This window comes from Fusarium solani, assembly GCF_023522795.1.
Source record: "Fusarium solani strain SB1 chromosome Unknown bctg00000004, whole genome shotgun sequence".
NCBI classification, from domain to species: domain Eukaryota; kingdom Fungi; phylum Ascomycota; class Sordariomycetes; order Hypocreales; family Nectriaceae; genus Fusarium; species Fusarium solani.
In genome coordinates, this window is record NW_027072152.1 from 666,474 (window position 1) to 693,266 (window position 26,793).

Consider the following 26,793-nt stretch of genomic DNA (forward strand, 5'->3'; position numbering starts at 1 on the left):
GCTTCAGCCTTGGATCCGACGCTGACGGACGCTGACGACGGGAGGGGCGATTTGCCAGGGGTCTAAGCTGTTACTACCCGAAAGGGTTTAGTGGTTATGTCATCTGCTTCTTATTCGTTTCGGCCCCGCATTCCGGAACACCAGCGCCTCCTTGGAGGGAGCTCCAGGCGCAAAAGATTCACGATTCGAGCTGTTGAATCTCTGACATCGCGTCAAGATGCCACTGTGAGTTTAAGATTCGAGACTTTATATGCAACTGCTGACATATCATAGCCATCTACTCGGCAAAAAGTCGTGGAACGTCTACAATGCCGACAACATCGCCCGCGTCCGTCGCGATGAAGCCGCCGCAAAGGCCGCCGAAGAGGCGGAAGAGCAGCGCATGCAGGAGACTGATGCACAACGCCGACTAGCCATCCTACGCGGCGAAGCTCCTCCACCTATAGAGGATGCTGAACCATCCAGGGCCGACGAGCCGCCCGCTCGTGAAACCACACATTCTGGAAGCATGCGGCGGAAACGGAAGCGACCGGGCGAGGACGACACCGACTTTGAGATGCGCGTGGCGAGGGAGAGGGATAACATGGCTGTTGTCAGCGTCGAGTCTGAGAGGAAACCCACGAGCTCTGCTCCGATTGTGGATCATGCTGGGCACATTGATCTTTTCGGTGATGAGAAGCTTAGAGCACATGCCGAAAAGAACGAGGAAGCAGAGAAGGAAGCCAAGAAGAAAAAGCAGAGCTACGAGGATCAATACACGATGCGATTCTCCAACGCCGCAGGAAAGGACGGCGCTCTGCAACCATGGTACTCCCAGTCCGATGCCGCAGCTCCGGATGCATCCTCCAAAGACGTCTGGGGCAACCAAGATCCTAAGCGCAAAGAGAGGGACATCAAGCGGATAGTGTCGAATGACCCGCTCGCGATGATGAAACAGGGTGCATCAAAGGTTCGGGAGCTGAAACAGGAGCGAAAGCGATTTCAGGAGGAGAGGGACGAGGAGTTGAAACAGATGCGCCGGGAGGACCGGCATCGCGAGAGGCGACGACGGAGGCATGAGGAAGGTGGCAGGGGTGGGGATCGGAGTCGAGGCCGAGATGGGGAAAGATCATCGACTCGGCATGAGGAAAGGAGGCATAGGTCGAGGGATAGGAGAGATGACCGTGACCGTGACAGAGGATCTGAGAGACGGGGACATGATCGTTATGAGAGAGGAGAATCCAGAGACAGGAGGGACCACAGAGATCATTATGATAGGGATAGATCAGATCCAGAGAGGAGAAGGAGAAGGAGAAGCAGAGGCGACGACAGTCGTAAAAGAAGAGACTCGCGATCTCCAGAACGAGATCAGAGCGAGCGACGTCGACATCGCCCAAAAGAAGAAGCATGATACATAATGTCTAGATACCCAAAAGCAATATTTTCGATCGAATTCAATCCAAACCTCCTTCTTGTCTCCTCCGTCACTCCTCCAACCACGGCAACCGAATCTCAACAGGCTGCATATTCTTCTCAACCATCTCAACCACCTTCTTCGCCTCGAGTCCCTTCAAAGCCTCCCTGATCGCCGCATATGTCTCCTCGCTCAACCCTTCCTTTCGATCACAGTAGACATCCAGTCCCTCTTTCGTAAAAACTGTTGGAGCGAACCATGTAACCGCCCACTTCTCCTTCACGCCGTCTGCTGTCGTGGCCTCTCCCCAGCCGAGAATCTCCCAATGACTTCCGACAAAGAACAGCCAGCCCTTGCCGCGCCAGTCCCATCCGGAGCTCGACGCCTGTGTGTCGATTCCTTCAACAGTCTTGCGCACTCCGTCCTTGGATGTCGGCTCATACTCGACCAAGTCGTCAAGTCGCGGCCGTCCGTCAGTGGTCCCCGGGAGAAGCTTGTACGTGATACGCACGTTACGCGCGTCGCGCCACATGGAGAGCGTCGAATGCGTCACGGTCCATGTTGTGGTGATCCAGTCAAGGGCAGGAGCCGAGGGAGGAGCTACTGAGGCAGAGGCGGCGTATTTCGAAGGGACTTCGAGTTTGATGGGTGGCTGGTCGGTAGCCATGGTGGTGATCCGAAGTTTTGGTGTTTCACTTAATGTGTTGTGTTAAAGGCAAACCCGCTAGCCAATTTTGAATGCCAAGTTATGATCGAAAAGAGCGACCGGAATGAAGAGTGCGCCGATAGATATGATGTTGGTTGTAGGTGAGATGAAAAGAGTAAGTTGACAGTCGCATTATCAGTGATCGTCACAAGCAAGGAAACCTATGAAACATGCAAGGCTTGAAATGCAACCTTCCATCAATCAAAACCGAATGATCCTTGAAATTAAGGACGCGCTCCAAAAACTCTCAATCATGCACGTGAATATTTCATCAGTCGTCATCGCACCTCATTGGATTCGAATTGTTCAGATGAGGCACGATGTCGCGTCTGGTTTATGCTGTTAATCGAGGGTGTGATGTCACTGACCGTTTCTCACTTTAGCTTGCTGTAGCCTCACTTTTAACATTTGGCGGTGAACATCGCAAAGAATCTTTTAACATAAAATAGCAAATAATTCGTATTTGACACTCCTCCAATCCAAAACATTTCTTACGACAATTTAACCTCATTTCTCGCTCAACTCTGGCATCAAAATGCCGTCCGTCTACCTTACCTCATCCTCTTCCAGGGTAGACCCCGTCAAGCCACATCTCATCTCAGCCCCCACCGCCACACCCAGGCTCCACCGCCAAGCTTCGACCCCGGATTTTCGCGAAACCGCTCCTGGCTTTTCTCCTCCCATTCATCTCATCTCACTCGACTTCATCCCATCTCAGCCAAACATCCTCGGCTATATCTCCTCCCTCGCTGCAGGTGTCCTCAAGCCGATTTCATCTCTTTACCCCTCATCTCGGCCGAATTATCTCTGCTCTCTGCGCTAGGCACAATGGACGCCAATTCATCAGAGCCCAACGTCGACGTCGACGCATCCGACGACGCCCTCATGGCCCAGATGGGCTTCTCCTCATTCGGCGGCGCATCTCCCCCTTCCAAGCGCCGTCGCTACAATCCTCGCGCCGATGCTTCACTCCCTCCCAAACCCCCCAAGCCCTCAGCTACTGGCGCCAACTCCACCGCCCTCGGAACGGGCTCCAACACGGACGAGATTCCCCTCGACGACGACGATGAGCCTGTGCAGCCGCCGGCGCAAGTGCGCCCGGCCAGTCTCCCGCAGCGACCTGCCCCAGCGGCAGACTCGCGCCCAGTCCATCATCAATCGCAGCCGCATGGGACGAGGGACACCTGGTACGTCGGCTACTACGATCCCATGTCGAATGAGAACCCCTGGGAGAGGCTTGAGAAAGCACGAGGTCTGGAGCCGCAAGGCACGTGGCTGCCCCGCGGTGCGCCTTCAACTGCGACAACTGGCGCTCCCTCCTGAGGACCGCATCCTATCTTGCAGCAAGCGATCTGTCAACTGGGCTCGGATGCGTACTCGTGAAAGAGAACACATCAATTGGAGCAATCTTTTTTCCATGGCCCCCAATCTGCCGTTACTCAACTCGGCACCAGGTTTCGATATGAGCCAACATCATTGAGCAATGTCACATGTACAACCACGTGACCACAAACAGGGGTAATTCAACCTCCAAGCACCACCCGCACCACGGTCATGGAGTCCCAGCTACGACGACACCATCGCCACGAATCACATGATGATACACATCGACACTGGCCTGTCAATGGCCCGGAGGGGCGTGGGGAGCACTCGAATCACATCTACGGGGGGGTTATCACATCCATTAGCCCTGGGGTCACACCATCAGTCAAGGACGGAAAACGAGACCTCGATTGCTACGAAACAGTTGCACTCCAGACTCCGGCTGAAATATCCACAAAGAAATCCCCCATACGGCACATTGCCCTACCCAGGAGAGGAGCTCGTCGGCTCACACGTCCTGCCGCCTTGCCCGAAGGAGCAGTATCAGCATGGCTACCTCCCCCAAATAGGACAAGCGCCTCAAATACACAGTGTCCTGCCAGACCGCCGTTATTCACAGTCTCGTTTTCTCCTTGGTCCAGTGGTTCCCAAGGCTCCCCTCAGTACACACCCCCCTGGAAATGCCAGGAGCAGTCGACTTGCAGCCCTCGGCTGCTCCCGCGTCACCCACTCCACGAACACGTTCCCAAACACGTCGTCCCTGCAGCGATCGGAGCCGACACATCATGTCTTGCTGCCAGTCTTGCTGACGCCGTCCCCTGGCACCCCCACAGACTCCAGGGAGGTGGTGTACTTTTAACATCTGCCCCTAGAACACCCAGGTCGTCCAATCATAAGCCATAAAGTCGTGAAACAGCCGCCCATTTTCGCTCTCCCCTCTCGTCTCCCCCACACATTTTCCAGAAACCGCGGGTTAGGCGTGTCAGGACCAAAAGCTGCCCACACGCCCGCCCTGTTCGTTCTGATAAAAGCAGCAAGAGATCTCGCGTCTAGCGGTGCGATTTGCCGCGCCTAGTACCCCCGGTTTTAACGTCACCTCATCCTCGCCTCGCATGAACTACCCGTTCATGCAGGTCGGGAAAAGCTGGTGGCGTGACAAGTCCAAGTCAAAAAGTCAAAAAAAGAAGAATTGCAGTACAAAATCCTGATAATCCGGTCGTCTCGGGTTCCTGCAGATGCAGCGAAACCACGTGGTATGTGCGAAATTGTGGTGAGTTGGTGGGTGAAAACGAAGGTCGCTCGCTTGCTAAAGTGAAATTTTGGTGTGAAGTTGTCGTTGAGATGAGGCTCAAAACGAACCCCTGAAACCCCCTAGTTCTCGGGGGAAGGGTATCGCGCACGAGCCTTGCTGTACTCCTTGGTGTGCTTTCGCGAGGCCTTGGACTTGAGAGCTCTGTGGAATTTGTTAGTCTCGCAGATTCGTAGAATTGCGTGTTGCAACGAGGTCAATTGAGTCTCACTGCAACTCCGAGTCTCGTTGCCGACAGCCATTGCGCGGTTCGGCAACAAGAACTCAGAATGTAAATTCTGGTGCAACTTACCCGACCTTCTTCTGTGTCCACTCGAGATCGCTGCGGACCTCATGAGCATCTCGCATGCCCTCCTGGAAGCGCTCGCGGGTCTTGGCCAGACGAGCTTGCGCCTTCTTCTGCAGCTCCATGAGCTCTCGGTGCTTGGCGTTCAACTTTCCGGATCTGCCCGCAGAAAAAGTAAGCCCTCATCCACGCCGGGTATTTCTAGCCGGTCACGGCATTGACAGTGCAACCATCTCGCAAACGGCGACCGGCAAACGCAGATTTGCTGCAGCCGTTGCTGGGGTACATTGTGGGGAAGGTAGGGAAGGTAGCTGCTGGCAATTGCAAAAAAGGATCAACTTACGTCTGAGCCTGCATGGCCATGCTGCGGTCCAGGGGGATGGGGTCAAACGAGTTGGCGAAGCGGTCCTGCATGTACTCCTGGAAATCGACGCCGCTGGCCGAGTTGGTGCTATCGTAGTCGCCGTATCCGCCAGCGTAGCCGGACGAAGTGGCCGAGTATCCACCGTTGCTGTAAGAGGGGATGCCCGAGGCGGAGCTAACCGATTCGTCACATTCCGGAGGCGAGACGGAGTATTGGCTGTAGGTGGGGTAGTGGGAGCCCTTGGAGGGAACGGGCAGAGGCATGGAGTAGCCCACGGAAGTGTAGTGAGTAGACATGATGATGGTGGTAGGGAGAAGAGATGACAAAGAGGTCAATTGGAGGTTTGTGGGTTGGTTGTTCAAGGTTATGTCGACTCTGTGGTCGAGTCAAGTTGGGTCTGGTTGAGTGAAGCTCTGTCAAGACAAGAGAGCTGTGAATCAAGACAACAAGTCAAAGACTTGATATGAGGACCGGGCAAGTTGGGACTTCAAGTCAGAAGGTTGGCTGAAGAGTGATGAGAAAGGAAGAAGAAGAAATCAACTTCAACTCGATCAAGTTGGACCCTTTTATAGTTTTCCAGAGACCCTCCCCGGTCAACCTGGATGAACCGGAGGATAACACATCCCGAGACCATTCGCCAGACCGAGGACGAGCAACCCCGCTCGAGAGGGCGTGGAATGCGAATTGGACAAGATGATGACATGGCGGAGGATAGAGAGCGGCTAGACGAGACGATCATGGCGGGATGCAAAGGTGTGGGCCATGGCGGATGGCGACGACGACGTGAAGGGCCAGGAGGGTAACAAGGCTTGCGAGACTAGGACTACTGGGAGGGTGACTAGGGAGGCTAGGAGCGGCAAACGAGTCTTGGAGAGGTAATGAAATGGCACAAAGGCAAAAAAGTACACATTCGAGACGAACGGCCGTTTGAGACGCGGGCCAACGAAAGAGATGGATATCAGAGAGGCACGGCTGGGATGGGGCTATAGGGGGAGGGTGACGATAGAGGGGGACAACTTGTCTGAGCGAAATGGACTAAGAGAGACGGGAACGTGGCTTCGAGACCTCTCGGGGTCTCTAAAATCGATAGTGACGCTGAGTCTGTGGATGCCCACGAGTTACCTTGTTAGTTGGGGGTGCAACGAGGACAAGCCTTGGGGCTTTTAGCAAGGGCTTGTGCATATGCCGAGAGCAAGAGTCCGCAATCTTAGATGTAGTATGGATGGATGGCAAACGGCCAATGGGCCGAACAAACGGGGACGGCATGGGATTCGTCGCTTGACGTTTGACGGGCCAAGGTACAGGACAGTACAGTGCAGTGGAAGTAAGATTGGGGAAATGGGACTCGAAAAGGCAAAGGATCTGTGTCAAGATCAACCTAGAGCTAGCACCCGGAAGACCGGGGGATGACGAAGCGAGCGAGCGAGCGAGCGAGCAATGTACCGTACCAGCAAGGGTAGATTAAAAAGAGTAAGAGAAAAGAGCGTGCGTGCGTGTGAGTGTGTATCGGAGCGGAGACCGAGAGAGACCCCGATTTGAGAGGACGGACCCAGACCGTGGCAGAAGCGCAAAAAGAAAGCGAGATGCTGGTGAGATGCCATGCATATCCGGGTCCATCAACGGACACAGGTGGCTGCACTAGCCGTTGGGTCTAGGTCTTGAGAACAGACAAGGGCCACGAGTAGAAGAAACTTGCACAAGGGGGCAAAAGCAAGCGCCGAGCTTTTCCAATGACAACAAGTGTGGTCGACTTGGGTGGGATAGAGTCGACTACCACGGGTGCATCTAGTGGCATTGATTGTGTAAGAGTCGACAACCCGCCTGTTGGGGCTCGGTAGTTGGCCAAGGCAGCGGAGAGGGCGAGTTGGCGAGTCCAGGCCGGGCCTTGGCTTGGTTGTTCTCGGTTGAGTGACGTGAGGGATAATTCCGGGTGAGGACTGGTTTGGGACGCTGCTTTTCCATGATAGTACTGTAGCGGAATGAAAGTGCTGTAGGCAGATGGATGGATCGTGGTGAAAAGGGCCAAACGAACGAACAAGCCGACGCTGACTGGCTAGAAGGCTGGTTAGATGGATCCGAGCAGACAGACCAAACCAAAGCCCACACACCAACCACACCCTCACACATACATAATATCTGTACCTCTTTACAGTAGTCGGCCGGGTTCCGATGCCGTTGGAGTAGCGGCAGCGCTGGCAGTGCACTCAGTGAGTGGGTGTAAGAAGAGGGCATTGGATGCCTCACCGTGTAAACAGGGATTCCGGGGAGAGATCACCAACCGTCGACGGGACCCTTGACTATCTCGTCCCCAGGCCATTGTCCAGAATTAACATCGTCAACAGGGACATGGCGGGGAGACGAGAGATGCGTGGCGACATTGTGGAAATTGGGGAATGCATCTCTCTTGTCGCTATCCGCCCATGTGCGTCTGGTGTGCATCTCGACTGCGTCTCGTTTCCTGTAACAGTTACAGTGGGAGCCGGAAGCTTGGAGCTTGGGAGGGACCAGCGGAATGGATCCATCCTGACGGTCCAGAGAGACGAGACGAGCGAGCGAGCTGCAAACAAGCGCGCTGACGCTAGGCAAAGCCAAAAGGTCCAAGGCATTGGAAAAGCAGCACTGGATTTTCGGTCTCGTGGAGAGGCACCAAACGCAGTCTTGCCCACACCCCCCTCCTGTAGCACTTGTTCGCTGGCGGCGCCTTGATCCAGACGTCAGGACTGGGGAGGAGAAGCCTTGGGAGAAGGGCCGCGAAAAAAAGAGACAGACAGACACCAAGGACAGAGGATGACGGGCCCTGGGATTGGCTTATGGACCGGGGTGTGGGTTGAGCAAGAAACGCAAGGCAGCGGGTCGGGCAGAGCTGCAGCAAGTCGGGCAATTTCTGCTCGGTCTGTGATGTGGTGATGCGTTGTCAAGATATCTACCAGACGTTGCTTGTGCTGTGATGGATGTATGGTGGGATCAAGATCCAATGTGGATGGAAAATAGGAACCTGGTAAGTTACAGTATCTCAGGGACCAAATCGGGGGGTTGAGCAGGTGCAGAAGTGAAGTCTCGCACCTGCCCGCTTAGTAGTGTAATGTAGCGTAGTGATGGTGTGGAGGCAGGAGCAGGCAGGGACTTTGTAAGAAAGCAACTACCAACGGAGGCCGGTAACAGCCTAGCAGGCACGATGGAAGCACTCAAGAAAACAGGCAGAAACACGGCATCGACTTCCTTGGATGGGGGACTCGATGATGGATGGTGGGGGAAGGAAGGTGCGTGCGCAACGTACCTATCTTGACAATCTGTTACCGATCTTGGATTTTCTTTTTCTTGGGTTGCTCCAAGAAGATCCACGTGCCATGGCAGTTTTTTTTTTCGTTGTAATTTTTTCTTTCTTTTACAGAGCCTCATGGATGACGCTTCTGGGGGATCGTGAAGTCCCATTGATTCTGTCTCGGGGTGATTCATTCCTTGTTTGGCTCTTCAATGCCATTGATGCCTGCAACTCCATTAGACATCATCACCATGATCACGGAATATCTTTCAGATGCTTCACAATTCGAGCTCCCGGCTCTTCCGCCCCCAAAGGAAAATGCAATCTCGACCGGACCTCGCCTCGATTGGCCATGAATAACTAACAGGATTGGGCGCGCTCGCTCTGGATTCCATTGGACGAAGCTTGGTCATGTTCATGATTGCATCGCAATCTTGTGCTTCTTTTTTCGCCCCTCCCCCGCTTCCAAGTGCCAGCCAGTCAACCGCCAGCAACACCAGCAAGATCCACCATCCACCACTTTCACAACCTTGGTGAGCAATTGGGTCTGTTCTGCTGTGACAGGGTCCGGGGCCTCAGGGGGTCTGGCTCGCCTGGCCTAGGCTGAATCTCTAGCTTGCGAAGCTTTGACGAGGGGACAGCTCGAGGGGATGACGAGGATATGGCTTTGGCTTTGTTGCCAGCTCGAGATGATCCGAATGGCTCATCATTGACGGACCCCAACAAAGGGGCGTCATGAGCACGTACACTGAAGAAATTGCAAGACTCAACATTTTTCTTTTTTTGGCTTTCAAGACAATGTTACATGATGGGCTAGGACGACGTCTGAGCGGCTCTGCTTTGACGTCCTTCACATGTCTCATACTGGCTTCTCATGAGACAAACCGCCACTGCCAGCTCTGGAGCACGTGTTCTCTGATAAGCAGAGCTCGAGGGATTACTGTAAAGGGCTAAAGAAACCTCAGGCACGACGTTATAACTTCGATTGGCCTTGATCTCACAGTCGACCGGGCCGGCGTCTCCAGTCGAATAAACGCCCGCTAGAGCTTGAAGCTCGCTGCCCCGGCCTGTCTCCATCCGTCATGGAGAATCATGTCCATGGATGCTTGCTTGTGCAGGCTGCAGCTCCGGGGCTTGCAGCCCAGCGTTGCGGCGGCGGCGGCAGCAGCATCAATAGCAATAGCACGTCTTCAAGTCTGCAGCAACGGCGCCTCTGTGGCTCTGCCATTTGTCGTCGGCGCTGGTGTCCCGTCGCGAACCCACCGTGACACGATCCTCCAACGGCTCCTGTAGCCTCCCGTGCGCGGGCCCATGAGGCCGTTTTCAAGCAACATGAAGCCATTCTCTGGATCCAGACAGACACGTCGTAGCTGAGGAGCTGTCCCGGTTCATGCACATCCGATACGGGTACTTGCTTGCTGTACGAAACTCGGCGACTCGCACATCCTGTCTCACCGTCGCTACCTACCTACATGGTACATCCCCAGACTTGGGCTCGGGCTTGAGCTTGGGATACAGTCCTGCGCGACGGTCGATCAAAGTCCGGTTCGACGGGCATGATCCCGGCTCAACCGCCTCGCGATCTTGTCAGCCGCGTATCACTCTTGATGATCGCGTCTCTTAGAAGGGAGGCAGTCCTGCGATGGGACTTGGTACTCAGGGTGGCATGACTTGCGAGCCCTGCGACGAGAGCTGTGCGTCAGGTTGAGCTTGAGCTGCGGTGCTTTGATGATTCGCTGCTAATGCTCCTGGACTATCACTTCTTAACGATTGATCGAGGACCAGTGAAGCTCCCCCAGCTTGCACGCCCGCCTCACCTTTGCCAAGCAAGGTGAGCTGTTGGCACCGAGACGAACGGGTAGATGATGGACTGGAGCTGGACTGACGCGAGATTCGTCCAGATTGGAATCCATGGAACGAAAGGAAGGCCTGCCCTCTGACTTGTTACAAAAAAGGCGCCTCCACCGTGCATCGCATTGCATGGCAGCTTGCATCGCAGGGCGGTTGTCGGTCGTCGTCTCTTTTTTTGTGCTCACAGATCCACACGAAGAAGCCATTCACAGCTGTCCAACCCTTCCCATCCCAAACCCGCTTTGGCAGAGTTTTCTTCCCTTGTCACAAACCATTCGACAGAGGGTGGAATAACTTGCAACATTAACAAAGAAAAATAGAATCACCACGTAGGTAGATAGTCCAAGCGTACATACACGTCTTTGATACTACACACACACTCACACTCTCTCCCCTGCTTTGACAACCCTCCACAACGCACGGACAACTCAGCGCCGTTGCGTAGGTATGTGCGGGCAAGGCGTGGCCCAGGCACATGGGAGGGGGAGAGATGCGACTCTGTGCAGGGGGGTGGTTGATGATGGGGCAGCGTCTCATAGGATGGGACTTTTTAAAGACGTGAATATTTTTTTCTGGTTGGAGATGATGATGGTGTGCATGGTGTGAGTGCTTGACTCGACGACGATCCATCCATCCATGGATATACAGCTCATCCTTTTGGGGGTTTAACCCCCGAGCCATCTGTCTATCATATCCGGCTGTTTCTAGAAGGGGACTCTGTGTGGGTGGTTATCCCGTCATGATCTCCCCTTAACCTCCATCCATCCATTTATCCATCTCTCCTCTCCAGGCTCCCTGACGTATCCCAAGACCCAGGACTTCTACTCTCCCCGTGACCTCCCACCATCATGGGCAGCGCCCTCTGCCGTGCAAGCAAGCAAGAAAACGGGCGGGCGTAACCGAGAGACATGCCTTTTATTCCGAGCTGCCAAACCGACCTTTACATATACTTCTTCCTGTACCACCCAAAGATTTTTATCCGCTGTGCCGCAACTTTGCTGGGTTACTCAAACAACCTCAGCCTCAGCCCATCCCGAGCGTGACGTGAATGATGCCACAAGTTCTCTTTCTTTCTCTCTCTTCCTCGTCAGCAGGACCGTTTGCGGGAAGAAAGAAAATACGATATGTTGTGTCTTGTTGGTACAACAGACGTCAAAGTGGCGCAACACTCTTGAATATCACAGCACATCTTGTAGATGAACAAAAAAGGAGAAGCGTTTCATCTCATTGTCTAACCCAATCCCCTCCGTTCCGCTCTAAGCAAGCAGGTCCATCTGCATTACCGTTCATGCCCTGTCCCATTCTCTCTAGTTATCCAAGAAAGACACCCCCTAGTTTCCAAGAGTAAAAACCTCTCTCCCGATGTAACACCACATAGACCCAAAGTAAGGTTCGAGGCAAGGTACCCGAAGTGGGAAGATATCTCCTTTTCTCTCCTGTTTTTTTCTCCTCGCCCAGAGGGGGAAGTTCATGCTTGCCTCCGTCCCCCAATTCTCGTTCCATCTCGCAAGCCTAGCTCAAAAAAGTACAACCAAAAAAGACAAGCCCGGGTTTGGAGATCCCCGGGGGTGTATGCTCAATCTTCTGCCCCCGTCCAAAAGTCCATTCCAGAGGTGAGTGAGTGCGTTGACAAAGAAGAAGAAGAAGGAGCAAGAAACAGAAAGACGAGGAAGAAACGAGAGGGGAGGAGGATGCAGAGGATAAATCATGAACCCCCCGTTGTATATGCACAACTTTACGTCAAGTCCCCCAACATGTAGCAAATGTCTGTTGCTGTTCCTGCACAGCTGTCTCATGTGCATCCAGGCAAAGGCACCAGACCATCCTGGTTATTTTCATATATCATGTCTCGGCCGAGCAAGACACACTTGACTTATGCAAGGGTACGGTACATCTAAGAAAACACCTTGAGGAAACCCCAGATGCCGATACCGCTCAACACGGGAATCGTCAAGTTGTCGTCCCAGCCAAAGATGTCCACCGCCTCGCTGGCGGATGCCACGAAGCCAGACCACAGGCTCATGACTCCCAGGGCTAGAGCGCCAGTGATGCTGGCCTGTCCCTGAGGCACGCCAACTGCCTCACAGATGGTCTTGGGCAGCGAGAGCACGCCCTGGAACATGAAGTTCTCGTCACCAGGGAAGGGGCCGATGGTCGGAACGAGCCAGCCGTAGAAGAAGTACGACGTTCCAACTCCGACCAGGAAGGCCGCAATGGAACCGGCCAGAGACTTTCCGCGGCGGATGCGAGGAGTGTATCGGCCCCAGAGGCGGCCAAAGGTGCTGGCAGCGGTATCGCACCAGCTGAGCAGGAGAACGCTCATGATGCCGACATCCTTGGGGAAGCCGTAGAGGACGATCCAGGCACCAAGGAGGTAGAAGATGACACCGTTCCAGCCAGAGTATTCGCTCTCGCGCATCAGTGCACCGAGAACCTTTACATAGAAGCGGTTGAAAGATGCGTATCGATGTCGGAGCCAGTCGACCGTTGTGATGGGGATGAGTGCTGACATGAGCCAGGGTGTCACCGACGTTGTCTGAGTGCCGGTGACGTAGAGCCAGATGACGAAGAAGCCGATCGACACGTGGAGGACCTTGCGCGGAACCTCATGCTTGTGCACAAATGTTCTAAAGTGCCTGTGGATGGGGATGAGTCCTAGAGGGCTGGGACTCCTGCTAAAGTCACGCCAGCTCCATCCTATCGACGTTGAGGGCGTGGGCGGCGCGAGATGGCCGTTGGTCGCGACAGCCTTGCCGTTGCCGTTGGTGCTGGCGTTTCCATTAACCTTGACTGGTTCCTCCGGAATAGCATCCTTGTTCGTCTTGCCCGCTTTGGAAGCGTTGCTCATGCGCCTTGATAGACGCTTCACAGCGGCGTGATCGATCGGTGAGCGGCTGCGAGTGCGAGCCCTTCGAAGTTCGGGAGGATCCGAGTCATCATCTTCCTCGGCGTGCTCCTCGAGGGGTTGAGGCGTGGGCGTCCTCCTCCGGGCGGCGGAGCGCGTAACTGGGCCCGTGTAGTCGGAAGCGTCTCGCTCGGAAGGCGTGGGACTCGGTGAGATGACGCGGGGCGTCTCGGGGATCTTGGATCGGAGGGACATTGTGAAGGAGAAGGGAGGGAGTGCTGGACAGCGAACGGCGCCGACAACTATGCGCCGTAGAGAGTCGAAGCCCGAAGGCCAAAAGGTGTTGTGTTTGTTGGAGTGGAGATGTTTATCTAGGCGCGATGAACGCACCGTTGCGACGTTGTCTGACGAGCAGGAAATGTTGGGTGATGATGCGCCAGCAAAGAGTGAGAACAAGTTCCAGGAACCAAAAGAATGGAGTTGCTGTCGCCTGTCTGAAACCAAAGGATCGTCGCGTTCGTGGTCGTGGCTATGCCTCTGCCGGCTGTGGCGTAGTTGACAGTGGTCGCTGACGTTTACTGGACCCTGACAGCTGGTGCTAATGCTGTGACGGCGACGACGTTGCTGGTGATGGTGAAGATGAGGTTGTTGACCCTGGCTCGGAGTTGAACTAAGGCTCCGCGGTGCCGGAGACTTCGGAGGACGGTAAAGGTCGAGGCCGTCTATTGTTGAATCCAGATTGATGGTTGACAAGGATGCAGCGGAGGTGGGATCCCCCGCCGCATGATGGGTACGGAGATGAATGGCCCAAGGCTCGAGGTCACGACCGGGGCACGCACACATGCGATCCGTGTGACGTTTTTGGGCGGGAGTGAGGGCGTGACTGAGCGCTCAGATAGCGGAAGCGTGGGAGGGGAAAAGAGAGACAGAGAAAGGGTTAGAGAGAGTCGTGTGACACTCGAACGGTATCCGGCGACTCTGGGTGGGTTCTGTCTATTTTTTCGCTCTCTCTTCTCATGGCTTGGTTCAAGTTTGGTTTGGCGTTGGTGGGCTTGAGATTTTTCGCTCGCTCCCACGGCTGTCACTGGACGGCATGGGTCCGGGGGAAGAGACGGAACGATGCAGAGAGTACGTATCTGTGGCGCCGTGATTTCCAAGTTTCCCCAAAACGGACACCGCCTTTTGTAGTGTAAGCTACGAGCATGTGACTGCTGTCTGTCTGTCTGTCTGTTCTCTGTGATGTGAGAAAGCACCTCGGTATCAAACTCCAATAATACACATGAATATCTGCGAGTTTGAAACAACTCCTGTGGACAGCTGGCGGAATGCCAAATTAAGACTAAAAACAAGATTGCCTTGTAATCCTCGACCCCCGGCACTCAATAAACAAATCCCCCCGGCCCTTCCGCGATCTGGCCTGACTGCTCTGCTCCAATGCCGGCCAAGACAAGCGTGTCACGTCACCCCAAAACATTTCATCTCAGGGACCGAACCAGGTCCCCATCCAATCCCACGTCATTTGAAAATGTGCCCAGAAGTTGTGACCACGTGCCTTGCAGACAGACCCAGACAGTTCCAGCCACACAGTAAAAGCATGCGCCACAGTTGAAGCCTCCAGCTCCACTGCCGCGATAAGATAAAAATTTACAAGAAATGTTTTGCGCAAACCACCGGCCCCTCTAAGCCGACTTGCGACAGCTCAACTTGACCTATTCCATTCGGCCTCAAACTTTGGTTGCCAGTTTCAAATCTGGACAAGAAGTCATGGCACCTGGAAAGGAGAAGAGGAAGAGCCAGAGAGCTTGGGATGCTCTCACCCCTCCCCTTGCAGAATGGATCCTTGATGCTGTCGCGACAATGGGCTTCAGCCAGATGACACCCGTCCAAGCTGCAACTCTCCCCCATTTCATGGGAAACAAGGACGTCGTCGTCGAGGTATGGCCTTGAATAACTCCAAATCCACCCAAGTATATATCTAACTCTATCCTAGGCTGTCACCGGTAGCGGCAAGACCCTCGCATTCCTCATCCCCCTCGTCCAAAAACTCCTTCGCCTCGGAGAACCCACCAAGAAACACCACGTTGCCGCCATAATCGTCTCACCTACGCGCGAACTGGCTGCCCAGATCCATACAGTGTTGCTCTCGCTGCTGCAATTCCACGAAGCATCCGCCGAAGTCCTCCCACACCTCAAGGGCGATGAAAAGCGTCCCGCCACTACGTCCCCAGCCATTGTGCCCCAATTGCTCGTTGGAGGCACCACGACCCCTGCGCAGGATCTCAGTTTCTTCCTCCGACACAGTCCAAACGTTCTCATATCGTCTCCCGGTCGACTCGTTGAGCTTCTCTCGTCCCCTCATGTCCACTGTCCCCAGTCCTCGTTTGAGGTCCTGGTCCTCGACGAAGCCGATCGCCTTCTTGACCTGGGTTTCAAGCCCGATCTTCAAAAGATTCTGTCACACCTTCCGAAGCAGCGAAGAACTGGTCTCTTTAGCGCCAGTGTCAGCGAAGCTGTTGGCGAGATTATCCGTGTTGGTCTAAGGAATCCAGTCAAGATCGAGGTCAAGGTCAAGATGAAGGATGGTGGCATTCTTGAGGATAGGAGGACACCCGCCAGTCTTCAGATGACATACATGATCAAGCCCGCTAGCCAAAAACTTCCAGCCCTTGCTGAGCTTCTCGAGCGGTTACCCGTTAGGCCACAGAGAAGCATCGTTTTCCTTTCTACTTGCGCAGCCGTCGACTACTTCCAGCATATCCTACCATCGATTATACCAGAAGGTTTTGCTTTGGTACCCCTACACGGCAAGCACCCTGCCAAGGTGCGCGAAAAGAACTTTAACCGTTTCCTCACCTCAGTATCGCCAACAATATTACTCACAACCGATCTGGCGGCTCGTGGCCTGGATATTCCCCAAGTTGATCTGGTAGTTCAGATTGACGCCCCCTCAGACCCGAAGGTCTTTATCCACCGCAGTGGTAGAGCAGGACGTGCCGGCCGAAAGGGCTTGGCTGTGGTTATGCTACACCCTGGGCGAGAAGAAGACTACGTCAAGTTCTTGGAGATTCGAAAGACGCCAATCGTGGAGCTAGAGAAGCCCGAAGTCATTACATCAGAGGACGGCGCCGTGGCTATTACCAAGAAGATCCGCGATTTGGTCCAAGAAGATAGGGCACTCTTTGACAAGGCCCAGAAAGGTTTCGTGAGCTGGGCTCGAAGCTACGGCGCCCACCAAGCTACGTCCATCTTTCGAGCCGCCGACCTTGACTGGGAGGACCTCGGAAACGCCTGGGGTTTGTTGCGCATGCCTAGGATGCCCGAACTCAAGAACTGGAAGGGTGACAAGATGCTCGGTCTGGAGATTGACTGGGACAATTATGCCTACAAGGAGAAGGCCCGAGAGCAGGCCAGAAAGGTTGCCCTCGAGGAAGAAAAATCAGGCGGGAAGCCGGAGAAGAAGGACGAGAACAAGCGTAAGCGCAAGAACGAGGCCTGGAGCGCAAAACACGAGAAGGAGGAGGAGCGCGTGGAGCGCAGGGAGAAGCGGCACAAGCGGCGTGAGGCTGAGAAGACGGCCAAGATGACGGACGAAGAAAAGGTCAAACAGATGGAACTTAACGAGCTCATCGCTGAGGTTCGGAGACAGAACCAGGCCGAGGCAGAGAAGAAGGATGACGAGTTTGAAGGATTCGACGATTAGACAGGAATATACCCCGTTGGTTGGCGTCTAAAGCTGGTCATTTTGGCACTGATTCTCTCAGTGTGAGCTCTCACTCGCATTGGTCAGTTGGTAATTTCGGTTTCGGTTCACTCCTTGAACGCCGTTTGGATAGTCTATTTCCGTCCATGTCGGTTTCGCTTTCTGAGTTTGGATGCCGTCGCTTATCCTCCAGTCAGTGCTCATGACGCGGCAAGGCATAGATGTACCCAAAAACGCCTAGTAGTGGTTTCATCGCCTTGAGGGGCTGACGAGGCGTTCGAGATGGCACCTGGGAACCGGCCTCATGTCGGATTCTGCAGGCCAAACTGCAAAAGGCCTCTGCAGAGCGAACAATGTGGATGTCAACGCAAGCACCCAGGGGTGAATTGCGCGGCCTTGTCCCAAGCGCATGGGTAGGTAGTGGATCGTCGAGGAGAGGGAGGTTTATAAGCCAAAAGGTCCCAAGGCTATACGCGTATGGGGGTTCTCAGCCAAGAAGGGAATACGAAAATTCGAGTTGGATCCGAGGAACGCGTATTCAGTCACAGGTGTAAGTGGACTCAAACAGACCCGTGCAGGACTGATCACTCACGCGAAAGGTTTCAGTCAGAATGCAGCTGCTCTGAATGAAGTGCGTGGATTTAAAGTAGCGGTATAGGTAGTAGACGTAGATTAACTTGATCATTGTTGATGCCCTTTTGATCTTGATCGCGAACCAGGCCAGCAACATTGATGGAACGGGGCCAGACATCATGGCCCAACTGAAGCCATTTGAAGGCGATGACTACCTGTGGAGATATGTCCCATCGAGAGCAGCCGCAATTGTATTTGTGGTGCTCTTTGCGATTCCAACGGGTTTTGTCATCTGGAGGATTGTGAAAACGCGAAGCTGGCATTGCATCCCTTTCGCCATAGGGGGACTGTGTAAGTCGACATTGCAGTGAGAAGGAACCAGCTGACCGAGAAAATACAGTTGAAATGACAGGATACAGTGCAAGAGCTGCAGCACAAGGGCTGACAGACGTCATGATGCCCTATTTCATCCAGCATGCTTCCATCCTGCTTGCGCCGGCCCTGTTTTCAGCAGCCATGTACATGACACTGGGCAAGATGATGCGGCGCCTCAAGGGCCAACGACACTCCATCATCCCAGTTACTTGGCTGCCAGTAATTTTCATCGCAGGCGATGCCATGTCGTTTTGTATACAAGGCAGCGGAGCTGGTGTTGTAGCTACTGGTCTCGGCACCATGGAGACGGGCCAGAAGATCATCGCAGGCGGTATCAGCCTCCAAATCGTCATGTTTGGCCTGTTCATAGCCACATCCATCGTCTTTCACATAGGGCTGCGGCACTAGCCATCCGGGCCATCGCTGGCAAGGGGCTCAACGTGGAAGCGGTCGATGAAGGTGCTGTACGTCGCCTCGGTGCTCATTGTAGCGAGGTCCACATTCCGCTTGGCGGAAAGCATCCTCGGCCCGGATGGATATCCACAAGGACATGAGTGGACGCTGTATGTGTTTGACGGGCTGCCGATGCTCTGCGTCATGGGTATCTTTGCGGGCTGGTTCCCAGGGGCAGAGGGTGGCGGGGATCTCACGGGGATGACGAAGGGTGGCAGCTGGAGACGATGGACGCGTGGCCGTCATATGAGAGCCCTACATGAGGGGGGGCCATCGATACGGAAGCAGCCGTGGGATAATTTCCGGGGTGTCCAGAGCCTCTGCGGAGAAATTGGGTGATCAATTAAGCTTGAATTTGTAATGTTGTCAAGATTGATGTGATGGTCTGACGGTGAGCCTGTGTAGACGAGTATCAAGGGTTACGTGGAAGATGGATGACGTAAACCCAGAGATTGTGGCTCATGCAGGAGAAGGAGCAGGAGCAGGAGCGATGAGCGTTGAAACTCAAGAGTCGAGTTCTTGCAGAGAGGCTCGGACCTTCCCTGGCCGTTTGTATGAACGGCCACAAGACGGAAAGCGGAAGCGACAGGGATGACTTCTAATTCTGGATAGGGCAGGACAGGATCGTACCTGACAGGTGTGGCTCAGTGGCTCTGGTCTGGTCAGTGGTTACTTCCCAACACAGTCAAGGCCCGATAAAACCATGAACCGATTCGATTAATGGGGCCGCAAGGGATGGGAGGTGCTTGGAGCATGGATTGATCCTTTTCAACTGTGCTCTTTCCCTGCTTTGCCTTACATTAAGCGTCGCGCCTACCTACTGCGTTTTGCGTACCGTGCCTGCTCCATCAGCCAGTCTGACTAAAGCGCCGCATTTTTTGCTAGAGCCAGCACTGTCAAGCCATTCCGCAAAAACTTGACCAAAACAAACCAACGAAGGGCGCTTTGATCATTCACCGACGACGCGACCAGGACAAACTGTTTGACGAGGGCGCCACTTACTCTCGACGGCCAAGACAATGGGCGCTTTCTTTTGCTGACCAAGACGACATTGGCAAGAAGCCCTCGCCTCTCATCGCCGCGCCTGCGCCCCTGAACTCCCCTCCTATCCCCTGCAATGCCCCCGCGTTCGGCTGCGGAAGCCAAAGGCTCCGGCTCCGGCTCCGGCGCCGCCACGGCCAAGCTCCGTCGCGCTCATCGGAAGTCGCGCAACGGCTGTTGGGAGTGTAAGCGGAGGCACATCAAGTGCGATGAGAGCCGTCCGGCCTGTAGCAACTGCGTCGTCAGTGAGCGATCATGCTCCTTCCCGCCCTCAACAGCAGCAACAGCTGCCACTCCCGCCGCACCTCAAACTCCGGCCTCCGCCCCAACACCGAGTCCGGTTCCGTCGCATTCTCAACCTCCGTTGCCTCCTTCTCAGAATGCCACAGGTGTCGACAGTCAGGCTCAAAGCCCTGCCGACAGCATGTCTAGTGCTACGGGCCTCCATTATCCTGCGTCTGGGCCTCCATCATCACTCTTTGGATCACGGCTCGGCTTTCCTACTATTCTTGATGACCGACCACCTCCTCTAACCGCTCTACCGTCCTTCACCGAGTCCTTCATCACCAAGACCTTTGCTGATTCACCCTCAACTCCCTCTATCTCAGACGGCATTCCCCAACCCGCCTTTACGGCAAAACATCTCATCCTCTTGCACCATGCTACAACCGCTATGCCACTCACCAACGGCTTGGTACATCCCATCGTTGAAATCGCCGTTCAATGGTCCAAAGATGCCCCCTATGCAGTTGACCAACTGCTGGCCATCGCTGCTGACCATCTTGCTATACTACAACCCGAACATGCCGCCTCTCATCGACGAACGGCCAGAGAACTACAGACACGGGCGCTCACCCTTTTCAACAACCACTCACAGGAAATGAGTCAAGAAAATGGCGACCTCGACAAATATTGTCTCCCTCGCTTCCTTTTTGCTTCTTTACTCAGCCTCCACATGATCTATGAGACATACGCGTACTACCGCGCCAACTTCCACGTCTTTATCGAGAGGTTTGTCGAGTCTGTCCATCTTCACCGAGGCGTTCGCACTGTCATCTCCCCATGCTACAACATCATTCTCGAATCTCCTCTGAGGCCATTCCTCGTCAACATCCGCCTTGCCTCGGAATCAGATAACGGGGGCAGTGAATGTCTCTCACTACTTGAGCTCGTCCAGAACTCTGATCTGAGCGCAGCAACAGTCAATGCTATTTCAGGCGCTGTTCACACATTGCAATGGGCCTTTAACGTCCACCGTAACCTGCCACAGGATGGGAGTGTGCACGCTTCCACCGCATTTCCTGTCCTCTTGACGGCAGAGTATATGGAGGCTGTGCGCAAGCACCGCCCTGAAGCCCTACTTGTGTTGGCATACTACGGCGTTCTCTTGCACCGTTGCCGCAATGCCTGGATTATAGGCGATGCCGGCTCTTTTCTAATACGCCTCATCGCCGATTACCTAGGGAGCTTTTGGCAGGAGCCCATGCGCTGGCCCCTTGAAGAGTTAGAAAGGGATCAGGGGTGAGAGACGAGTGCCAGACGTTGCCATGTTTGTCACTGCCCGGTCATCCCACGAAGATGAACACCGAACTGCACGACATATTCTTGGAGGTTCAGTCGGTGGCCAAGTTAGCAGCTGGCCATCTATACAAGCCGGCATAATTGAACGGCTGGCTGAGATCATAAGCCAGCACTGCCCAAGCCTTGCTGTCTCATCACAAATTTCGTCACCTAAAGCAATGCCGCCTCACGCTCCATATGGTAGATCAATGAGGTACAGGGGCAGATACAGGGGGGACAATAAGGATTTCTGCTCAGATCTTGCCGAGGAAGTAAACGCACTGTCAGTGTCATGTCTTGGTCTAACCATGTACCATAACTATCTCAAAGATGGCTGCCATCATCCTTGATACCAATCTTGATAGACACCAACAAAATCACAGCAAGGCACATTATCACTGGGCAACGGGGAAGATTCTTCGTTTATGTAGAAATATGTATTTGCCGGAGCGTCACAATCTGCTCCCTTTCCATACCTATGATATAGCCCTAGGTAGACAACTTCTACATGCTCCAGCCTGAAGCATCCACCTCGTCTCTCAACCGCATCATCTGAATCTGTATTTCGTTTCTTCTTTATTTATTCGTCAAAGTGAATGATCAACCGCACGCGGTACTCTCGTTCAACTAGTAAAACAACAGCAACAGCTCTCACAACCAGGCTCCTTTCTTTTTTGTTTACTCCCCTCAACCCTAAAAGGGGGGCTGGGTTTGAATAAGGACATGCACCCCCTGGATCGGGTGGGCGGCGACCACTCTATGAAATTTGGTATCATAACAGCAAGGAAATCGAGCAAGGAGGAGATGCCGTCGCGCGCGAGAAGGCCGGAGCTGTCCGTCGGATCGCAGGGCGTGGATAGCCTCGATGACGCCGTTCATAGACCATAAAACTCCCAACCATCCCCGGCTGACTCCGTCGGTTTCGTGTCGGAGGCGACTTGAGGCGCAAACTCGGTCCGCAGCTCCTCATCCAGTCATAGCTCCTCGTCGTCCAGCTCCGAGGGCTTCAGTAGACCGCCAACCTTCTGTCGTCGCTCCATGTCGGCCGCCTTGGCATCTCGCTCCTGCTGCTCCTTCTCGACGATGAACAGCTCTGCGTTATCGCCGGCAAACTCCTTGAGGGAGATGAGGAAGTCACGGAGGTTGAGACGGAACTTGTCGTACTGTGTGTTGAGTGTGAACAGTCCCTCAACAAAGGTTGTGATTTGGCTCCTGTGAAAGAATCAGTATTTGGTCATGGGCGCTGGGAGGGACAACGTACGCTTGCAGATTACGGAAAGCATTTTGCAACAGGTTCGCCACAAAGTTGGCGACAAACTCTCGGTTGCCAGTTCCAGCCTGAGCCTGGTCGGGGCTGTAGATGGGCCCCTGGATCTTGGGTTGAGTACCATCAGCAGGGTGGATGTAGTAGAAGAGTTTCATCAGCAGCATGGACTGCGTCTTGAAGCCGGCCTTGTGGTCGTTGTCGGTCACAACAAAGAACACATCCTGCAGAATGGTGATGAAGAATCGCTGGAAGAAGGCGTTGGCGGTCTGGACGTCAGTCTTCTCGGCGATGTTGTTGATCAGCTCCAGGGCCATGTTAAGACCAGCCGCCTCGACATCTCGGTTGTCATGCTTGAAAGCCCACGAGCACGAGTCGATAACAAACTTGAACTGGTTGTTGTCGAGCTTGAGCAGAGCAGGGAAGCAGTGAAGATTGATGGCTCGGAGGAGGTTGAAGAACTCGACTCGGTGCTCGGGGAACTCTGAAAAGTCCTTGTTGATCATCTCCAGAGTGCACTCGAAAACATTCTGCATGATGGTGGGAACTTGGTCCTCCATCAAAGCAGAAAGCTTGGTGATGATAGTGGAACAGGCCTTGAGAACCTCGGCATCTCGGGCACCAGGCACGTTGCGGTTGTAGTCGACGAGCACGGAGTCCAGCAGAGGAGGGACCATCTGAGCACGAACAGCCTGGAGATCCTCCGCCTTGTCGACATACACCTCGATGAGCTTGAGGATTTCCTTCTTGATGGTCCGGAGACCTCGGACCCTGGGCATCTTTGTCGCGAGCTCACCATCGCGAGCAACAGCCTCAGAGATGAGTGTGCTTGTGGCATTGTACATCTGAAGCATGTCGTGGTAGATGCGACCGATCTGGGGATAGAAGTAGGATCCCACTGATGAGCAGGCTGAGACATTCGTCTTCATGATGTTGCCGATGACCTTGATCGTCTCGGCGTCCTGGAGAATGGACGGGTTCATGGTCGCCTGCTTGATAATCTCATCCCAAGCCGCGTTGGGGATGGCCATGAGATCAGAAAGGAGTCTCTCCTGCTGGTGTTTGTTGCCCTGAGCAGCCACCATGTAACCACATGCCTCGTAGAATGTGTGCACTTGTTGAGGTGTCAGGTCGCATGTAATCTTGCCCATGTTTCTAACAATCTCCTCGATAAATGGCTCCTGCTCGCTGGGCTGGAGAGCAACAAAGTGTCGTCGGCATTGTCGGGCAATCTTGATGAATGTGTCGCAAGCCATGTCCTGCACACCTGTTTAAACGTTAGCATCATTATGGAGCTCTGAAAAGACTGAATCTTACCCTCGTGCGACTCGTGCATGAACTCAAACAGCTTATTGACAACCGTCTTAAGGAACTTCCAGTGAGCCTTGAGGAAACGCGGGTACTGGCCCACGATGTACATGATGTTACTGGCGACAACGGCCTTGTTGTCCTTGCCGCGCTTCATCTCTGTGAGACCCAAGAGATCCTTGATGACAGTGACGAGGAATCTCTTTTCAGTCTCTTCATTCATGGCCAAGGAAATGGATCCAATGGCCCAGCAGAGAACGTTGCAGTTGTGCCAGGACCACTCGGTGCCGTCGACCTGTCGTGCCAGCTTCTCCGTCATGATGTTTTCCGTGTCGACCACGTCCAGATGCGTTAGGTACACCAGGCACTCTCTTATCGTCTTGTAAAGTTGTACCGTGTCGCTCTCCTTGACGAATTCTCGCACGATTTCACCCTCGTCGTTTTCGACAATCAGAACCTCCTCAGGACGAACCATCTTCTCGATCATGACGACTCGCAAGTTGGAGAGAACCTCGTTGTACTTGTGTTTTCGGAGGGGGTAGTTGTTGAGGATCGAAGGGTTGGGGGCGCCGCTGCCGGAGATGCCTGCGCCGACGGCCATGAGGGGGTTGAGATCCGTGATAGGGAGCTGCTGCATCTCCTCATAAAGCTCCTGAACAAGCTTAAGCCAGTAATCCAGGCAAATCTTGAAGATTTCTCGATCATCGATCTGCGATATCCTAATAAGATAATAGTGACCGTGGATGAGGAAGTCTCGGTTAGGGAGCTTCTCGATAAGCTGTGACGCAAGTTAGAGTACAAAGTTCAACAGTACCAAGCATACAAAACCTACGTTCAAGTGCATTCCGAAAAAGTTGCACAGGAAGAGGGCCAAGTTCTGGATAAACTCCTGATCCCTCGAGTTGCTGCTGGGATATGTCGACTTGAGATCGAGAGTGACAGGAATGATGTTGGCAATCGTAGTCAGCGTCTCGGTAAACATCTTGACGAGCTGCTCGTCGTAGGAGTTGGGCTGGCCAGGGCCACCAGTCTGGAGACCACCGATCTCGGTAAGGCACTGCATGGTGACGTTTCGGAACTCGGGAGTCGAGAGGAAGCGCGTGCGCAGTGTCTCGATAAGTGGCGTCTCGAAGATGTAGCCCAGAGGGATCCAGTTGCAGAATCGGAGCAGGGTCTCGAGGGTCGCCTTGATCAGGCTGGGCTGAGTCGCAGTGTTGAGAACCTCCTGGCAGAGGTTGAAGATCTGAGAGAACTCGGCGCACATGGTCTGCTTCAGGTTGCGCGTCTTGGTCGAGGTCATCTGCTCGGCCGAGTAGTCAAAGACTTCCTCCGAGAGCAAGCGGAGGATGATCATGTTGTTCTCGCAGATGGATAGGTTGGAGTGGCAGGACGAGATGATTTCGTTGATGAAGGTAGGCCAGTTGTGTGGCCATTCCTGCTTGAGGACGGAGACGAGAACGAGGTTGAGCTTGTTGAGCAAGGTCTTTTGCTGGCGCAAAGACTCTTCGGAGCTCGAGCACTGAATGATGAACTGCACAATGAAGTTTCGGATTCCTGGAGGTTACGAGCGGTCAGCGCTGGATACCGAGGCAAGCTGGAGGTCATCGTGACATGACGAACCTTGGCACTGTTCCCGGGGGAGGACCTTCCACCTCGTCATGATAACATTATCGAGGACCTGCAGACCCAAGTCTGTCAAATTTTGTCAGCTACCCTGGTCCATGAATCTATGTTGAAAAAATATGCGGTTCGGGGCGAGAGCCAGTCGGTGACAGATAGGCCACGGGAGTGAGGCAGTAGAGTCGACGTACACTTGGTCTGGGGATATTGCGCATCGGAAAGGATCTTGTCGACCATGAGCCAGGCATCGGGATCTTCTTTGAACTATGCTACAGTTAGCCGTCACAAAGTCTTTTCAGCGTACATGGTAAGAAGAGGAGCGCGAACCTGGTTCAGAGCAGCTTGGGCGGATTTTTGCTACATGATTCAACGAGACGGGATTAGCTCTTGTGCCTCTTGGTTCACGCGCGGGGTCCACGGCTGGGAAAAACCGAGACGCCAGCATCACAACCTACCTGCTCACCGCGCCCCTCGTAGAATGAGCGGACGAGGTTGTCCAGCTCTTCAATGGAGGCAGCCATGTCGGGCGGCTGGTTCGGAGTCGAGGACTTGTCGTTTGCGAGGGTTTTGGGTGGTGATGGTGGTGGTTGTGGTGGGCGGACGACGAGGCGAGGCGGGGGAGGGAAGAGATGCAAGCAAGGCCAGCCCCAGGCAGAGACACCTCAGATGGAGATGAGAAAAAGCAGAGCGCGCTCTATAACAAGCGATAGAGGCCAGGTAAAAGAAGCAGGGGGGAGTCGCGGTGGGCGGGGGACGCGTCGCAAAAACCTGCACGAGGGCGAGAGTGAGGGCAAGACAGAGGAAGAGAGAGCAAAGAGGAGAATACAAGTTCGGCTTTGGTGGATGGTGGAAATGGAAGTGGACGACGTCGGTGAAGTGAGGTGAGGTGAGAGGGACTACCTGGACTGGAGGGAGGGGGAGGTGAGGTGGATTGGTTGGTGCTAGGTTCCAATGGTGGGGAGATTGAGGTGCACCTTCTGTGAATACAGGCAGTACAAGCTCCTCCAGTGGAGCGGTGCCCCGCAGCCTCGGAGCCTAGCAGCGTCACTTCAGTAACCACCCACCAGCCAGCTCACACAGCTTAGCACACTGAGGTGGGCAGGCTGGGCTCAGTTAACCGCCAGCTGCCCGGTGATTTTGTCAGCGGCGGGGCTGAAAATTGGATGGAAGGCTCCGGCGACAAAATGTATCGGTACCTGTTCCCACCAAGGCGGTCGATGCTGTCACTGTGGGTGTCGAGGGCAAAAAAGCAAGACGAGGCTGCGGTTCGTCGGCACGCAGCTCAGACCATGACGCCGGGACAGTTGTATCGGTACTTGTGATGAGACAGGAGATGACCGCCGCGCGCCAAACTTCCCAGCCTCCTCCAGAAGAAAGCTCCCGTCGATCGATCTGAGTTTTGGAAGAGTTTGAGATTACCCGATGCGGCTATACGGGTATACGCAGTGGCAGTTGGTGTCTCGTCTTATCAAAGTCTCCGAATGAGCAAACATATTCTTTATCACAGAAAGTGTCTTGCCGTGATCTTTGCATGAGAATGTTGCATTCCTTGACGCACAC

At 54.1% G+C, this 26,793-nt stretch overlaps 9 protein-coding genes across 9 annotated transcripts; 5 read left to right on the plus strand and 4 right to left on the minus strand.

The window, feature by feature from the left end:
* Positions 1-217: 217 nt before the first annotated feature.
* MRS44_007286 (uncharacterized protein) lies at positions 218-1,397 on the plus strand (the record flags this gene model as incomplete). Its single annotated transcript, XM_065620473.1, has 3 exons — positions 218-225; positions 274-1,064; positions 1,141-1,397. 3 exons carry the CDS (start codon positions 218-220, stop codon positions 1,395-1,397), a joined length of 1,056 nt encoding a protein of 351 aa, XP_065476545.1.
* A 66-nt stretch (positions 1,398-1,463) lies between these two features.
* On the minus strand, positions 1,464-2,060 carry MRS44_007287 (uncharacterized protein; the record flags this gene model as incomplete). The annotated part of the gene is made up of 1 exon (XM_046277015.2): positions 1,464-2,060. One exon carries the CDS (start codon positions 2,058-2,060, stop codon positions 1,464-1,466), a length of 597 nt encoding a protein of 198 aa, XP_046129181.2.
* Positions 2,061-2,634: 574 nt separating this feature from the next.
* On the plus strand, positions 2,635-3,422 carry MRS44_007288 (uncharacterized protein; the record flags this gene model as incomplete). The annotated part of the gene is made up of 2 exons (XM_065620474.1): positions 2,635-2,854; positions 2,923-3,422. 2 exons carry the CDS (start codon positions 2,635-2,637, stop codon positions 3,420-3,422), a joined length of 720 nt encoding a protein of 239 aa, XP_065476546.1.
* A 1,371-nt stretch (positions 3,423-4,793) lies between these two features.
* On the minus strand, positions 4,794-5,677 carry MRS44_007289 (uncharacterized protein; the record flags this gene model as incomplete). The annotated part of the gene is made up of 3 exons (XM_046282485.2): positions 4,794-4,875; positions 5,024-5,176; positions 5,361-5,677. 3 exons carry the CDS (start codon positions 5,675-5,677, stop codon positions 4,794-4,796), a joined length of 552 nt encoding a protein of 183 aa, XP_046129178.1.
* A 6,711-nt stretch (positions 5,678-12,388) lies between these two features.
* Positions 12,389-13,594, minus strand: MRS44_007290 (uncharacterized protein; the record flags this gene model as incomplete). Its single annotated transcript, XM_046281452.2, has 1 exon — positions 12,389-13,594. The coding sequence occupies one exon, from the start codon at positions 13,592-13,594 to the stop codon at positions 12,389-12,391; it is 1,206 nt and encodes a 401-aa protein (XP_046129177.1).
* Positions 13,595-15,103: 1,509 nt separating this feature from the next.
* MRS44_007291 (uncharacterized protein) lies at positions 15,104-17,039 on the plus strand (the record flags this gene model as incomplete). The annotated part of the gene is made up of 2 exons (XM_046282228.2): positions 15,104-15,274; positions 15,330-17,039. The coding sequence occupies 2 exons, from the start codon at positions 15,104-15,106 to the stop codon at positions 17,037-17,039; spliced, it is 1,881 nt and encodes a 626-aa protein (XP_046129176.2).
* Positions 17,040-17,791: 752 nt separating this feature from the next.
* MRS44_007292 (uncharacterized protein) lies at positions 17,792-18,395 on the plus strand (the record flags this gene model as incomplete). Its single annotated transcript, XM_046282227.2, has 2 exons — positions 17,792-17,963; positions 18,013-18,395. 2 exons carry the CDS (start codon positions 17,792-17,794, stop codon positions 18,393-18,395), a joined length of 555 nt encoding a protein of 184 aa, XP_046129175.2.
* A 1,162-nt stretch (positions 18,396-19,557) lies between these two features.
* Positions 19,558-21,006, plus strand: MRS44_007293 (uncharacterized protein; the record flags this gene model as incomplete). The annotated part of the gene is made up of 1 exon (XM_046274047.2): positions 19,558-21,006. One exon carries the CDS (start codon positions 19,558-19,560, stop codon positions 21,004-21,006), a length of 1,449 nt encoding a protein of 482 aa, XP_046129174.1.
* A 1,009-nt stretch (positions 21,007-22,015) lies between these two features.
* MRS44_007294 (uncharacterized protein) lies at positions 22,016-25,754 on the minus strand (the record flags this gene model as incomplete). Its single annotated transcript, XM_065620475.1, has 7 exons — positions 22,016-22,253; positions 22,303-23,572; positions 23,623-24,391; positions 24,446-25,167; positions 25,234-25,305; positions 25,425-25,497; positions 25,689-25,754. 7 exons carry the CDS (start codon positions 25,752-25,754, stop codon positions 22,016-22,018), a joined length of 3,210 nt encoding a protein of 1,069 aa, XP_065476547.1.
* Between the last annotated feature and the right edge of the window lie 1,039 nt (positions 25,755-26,793).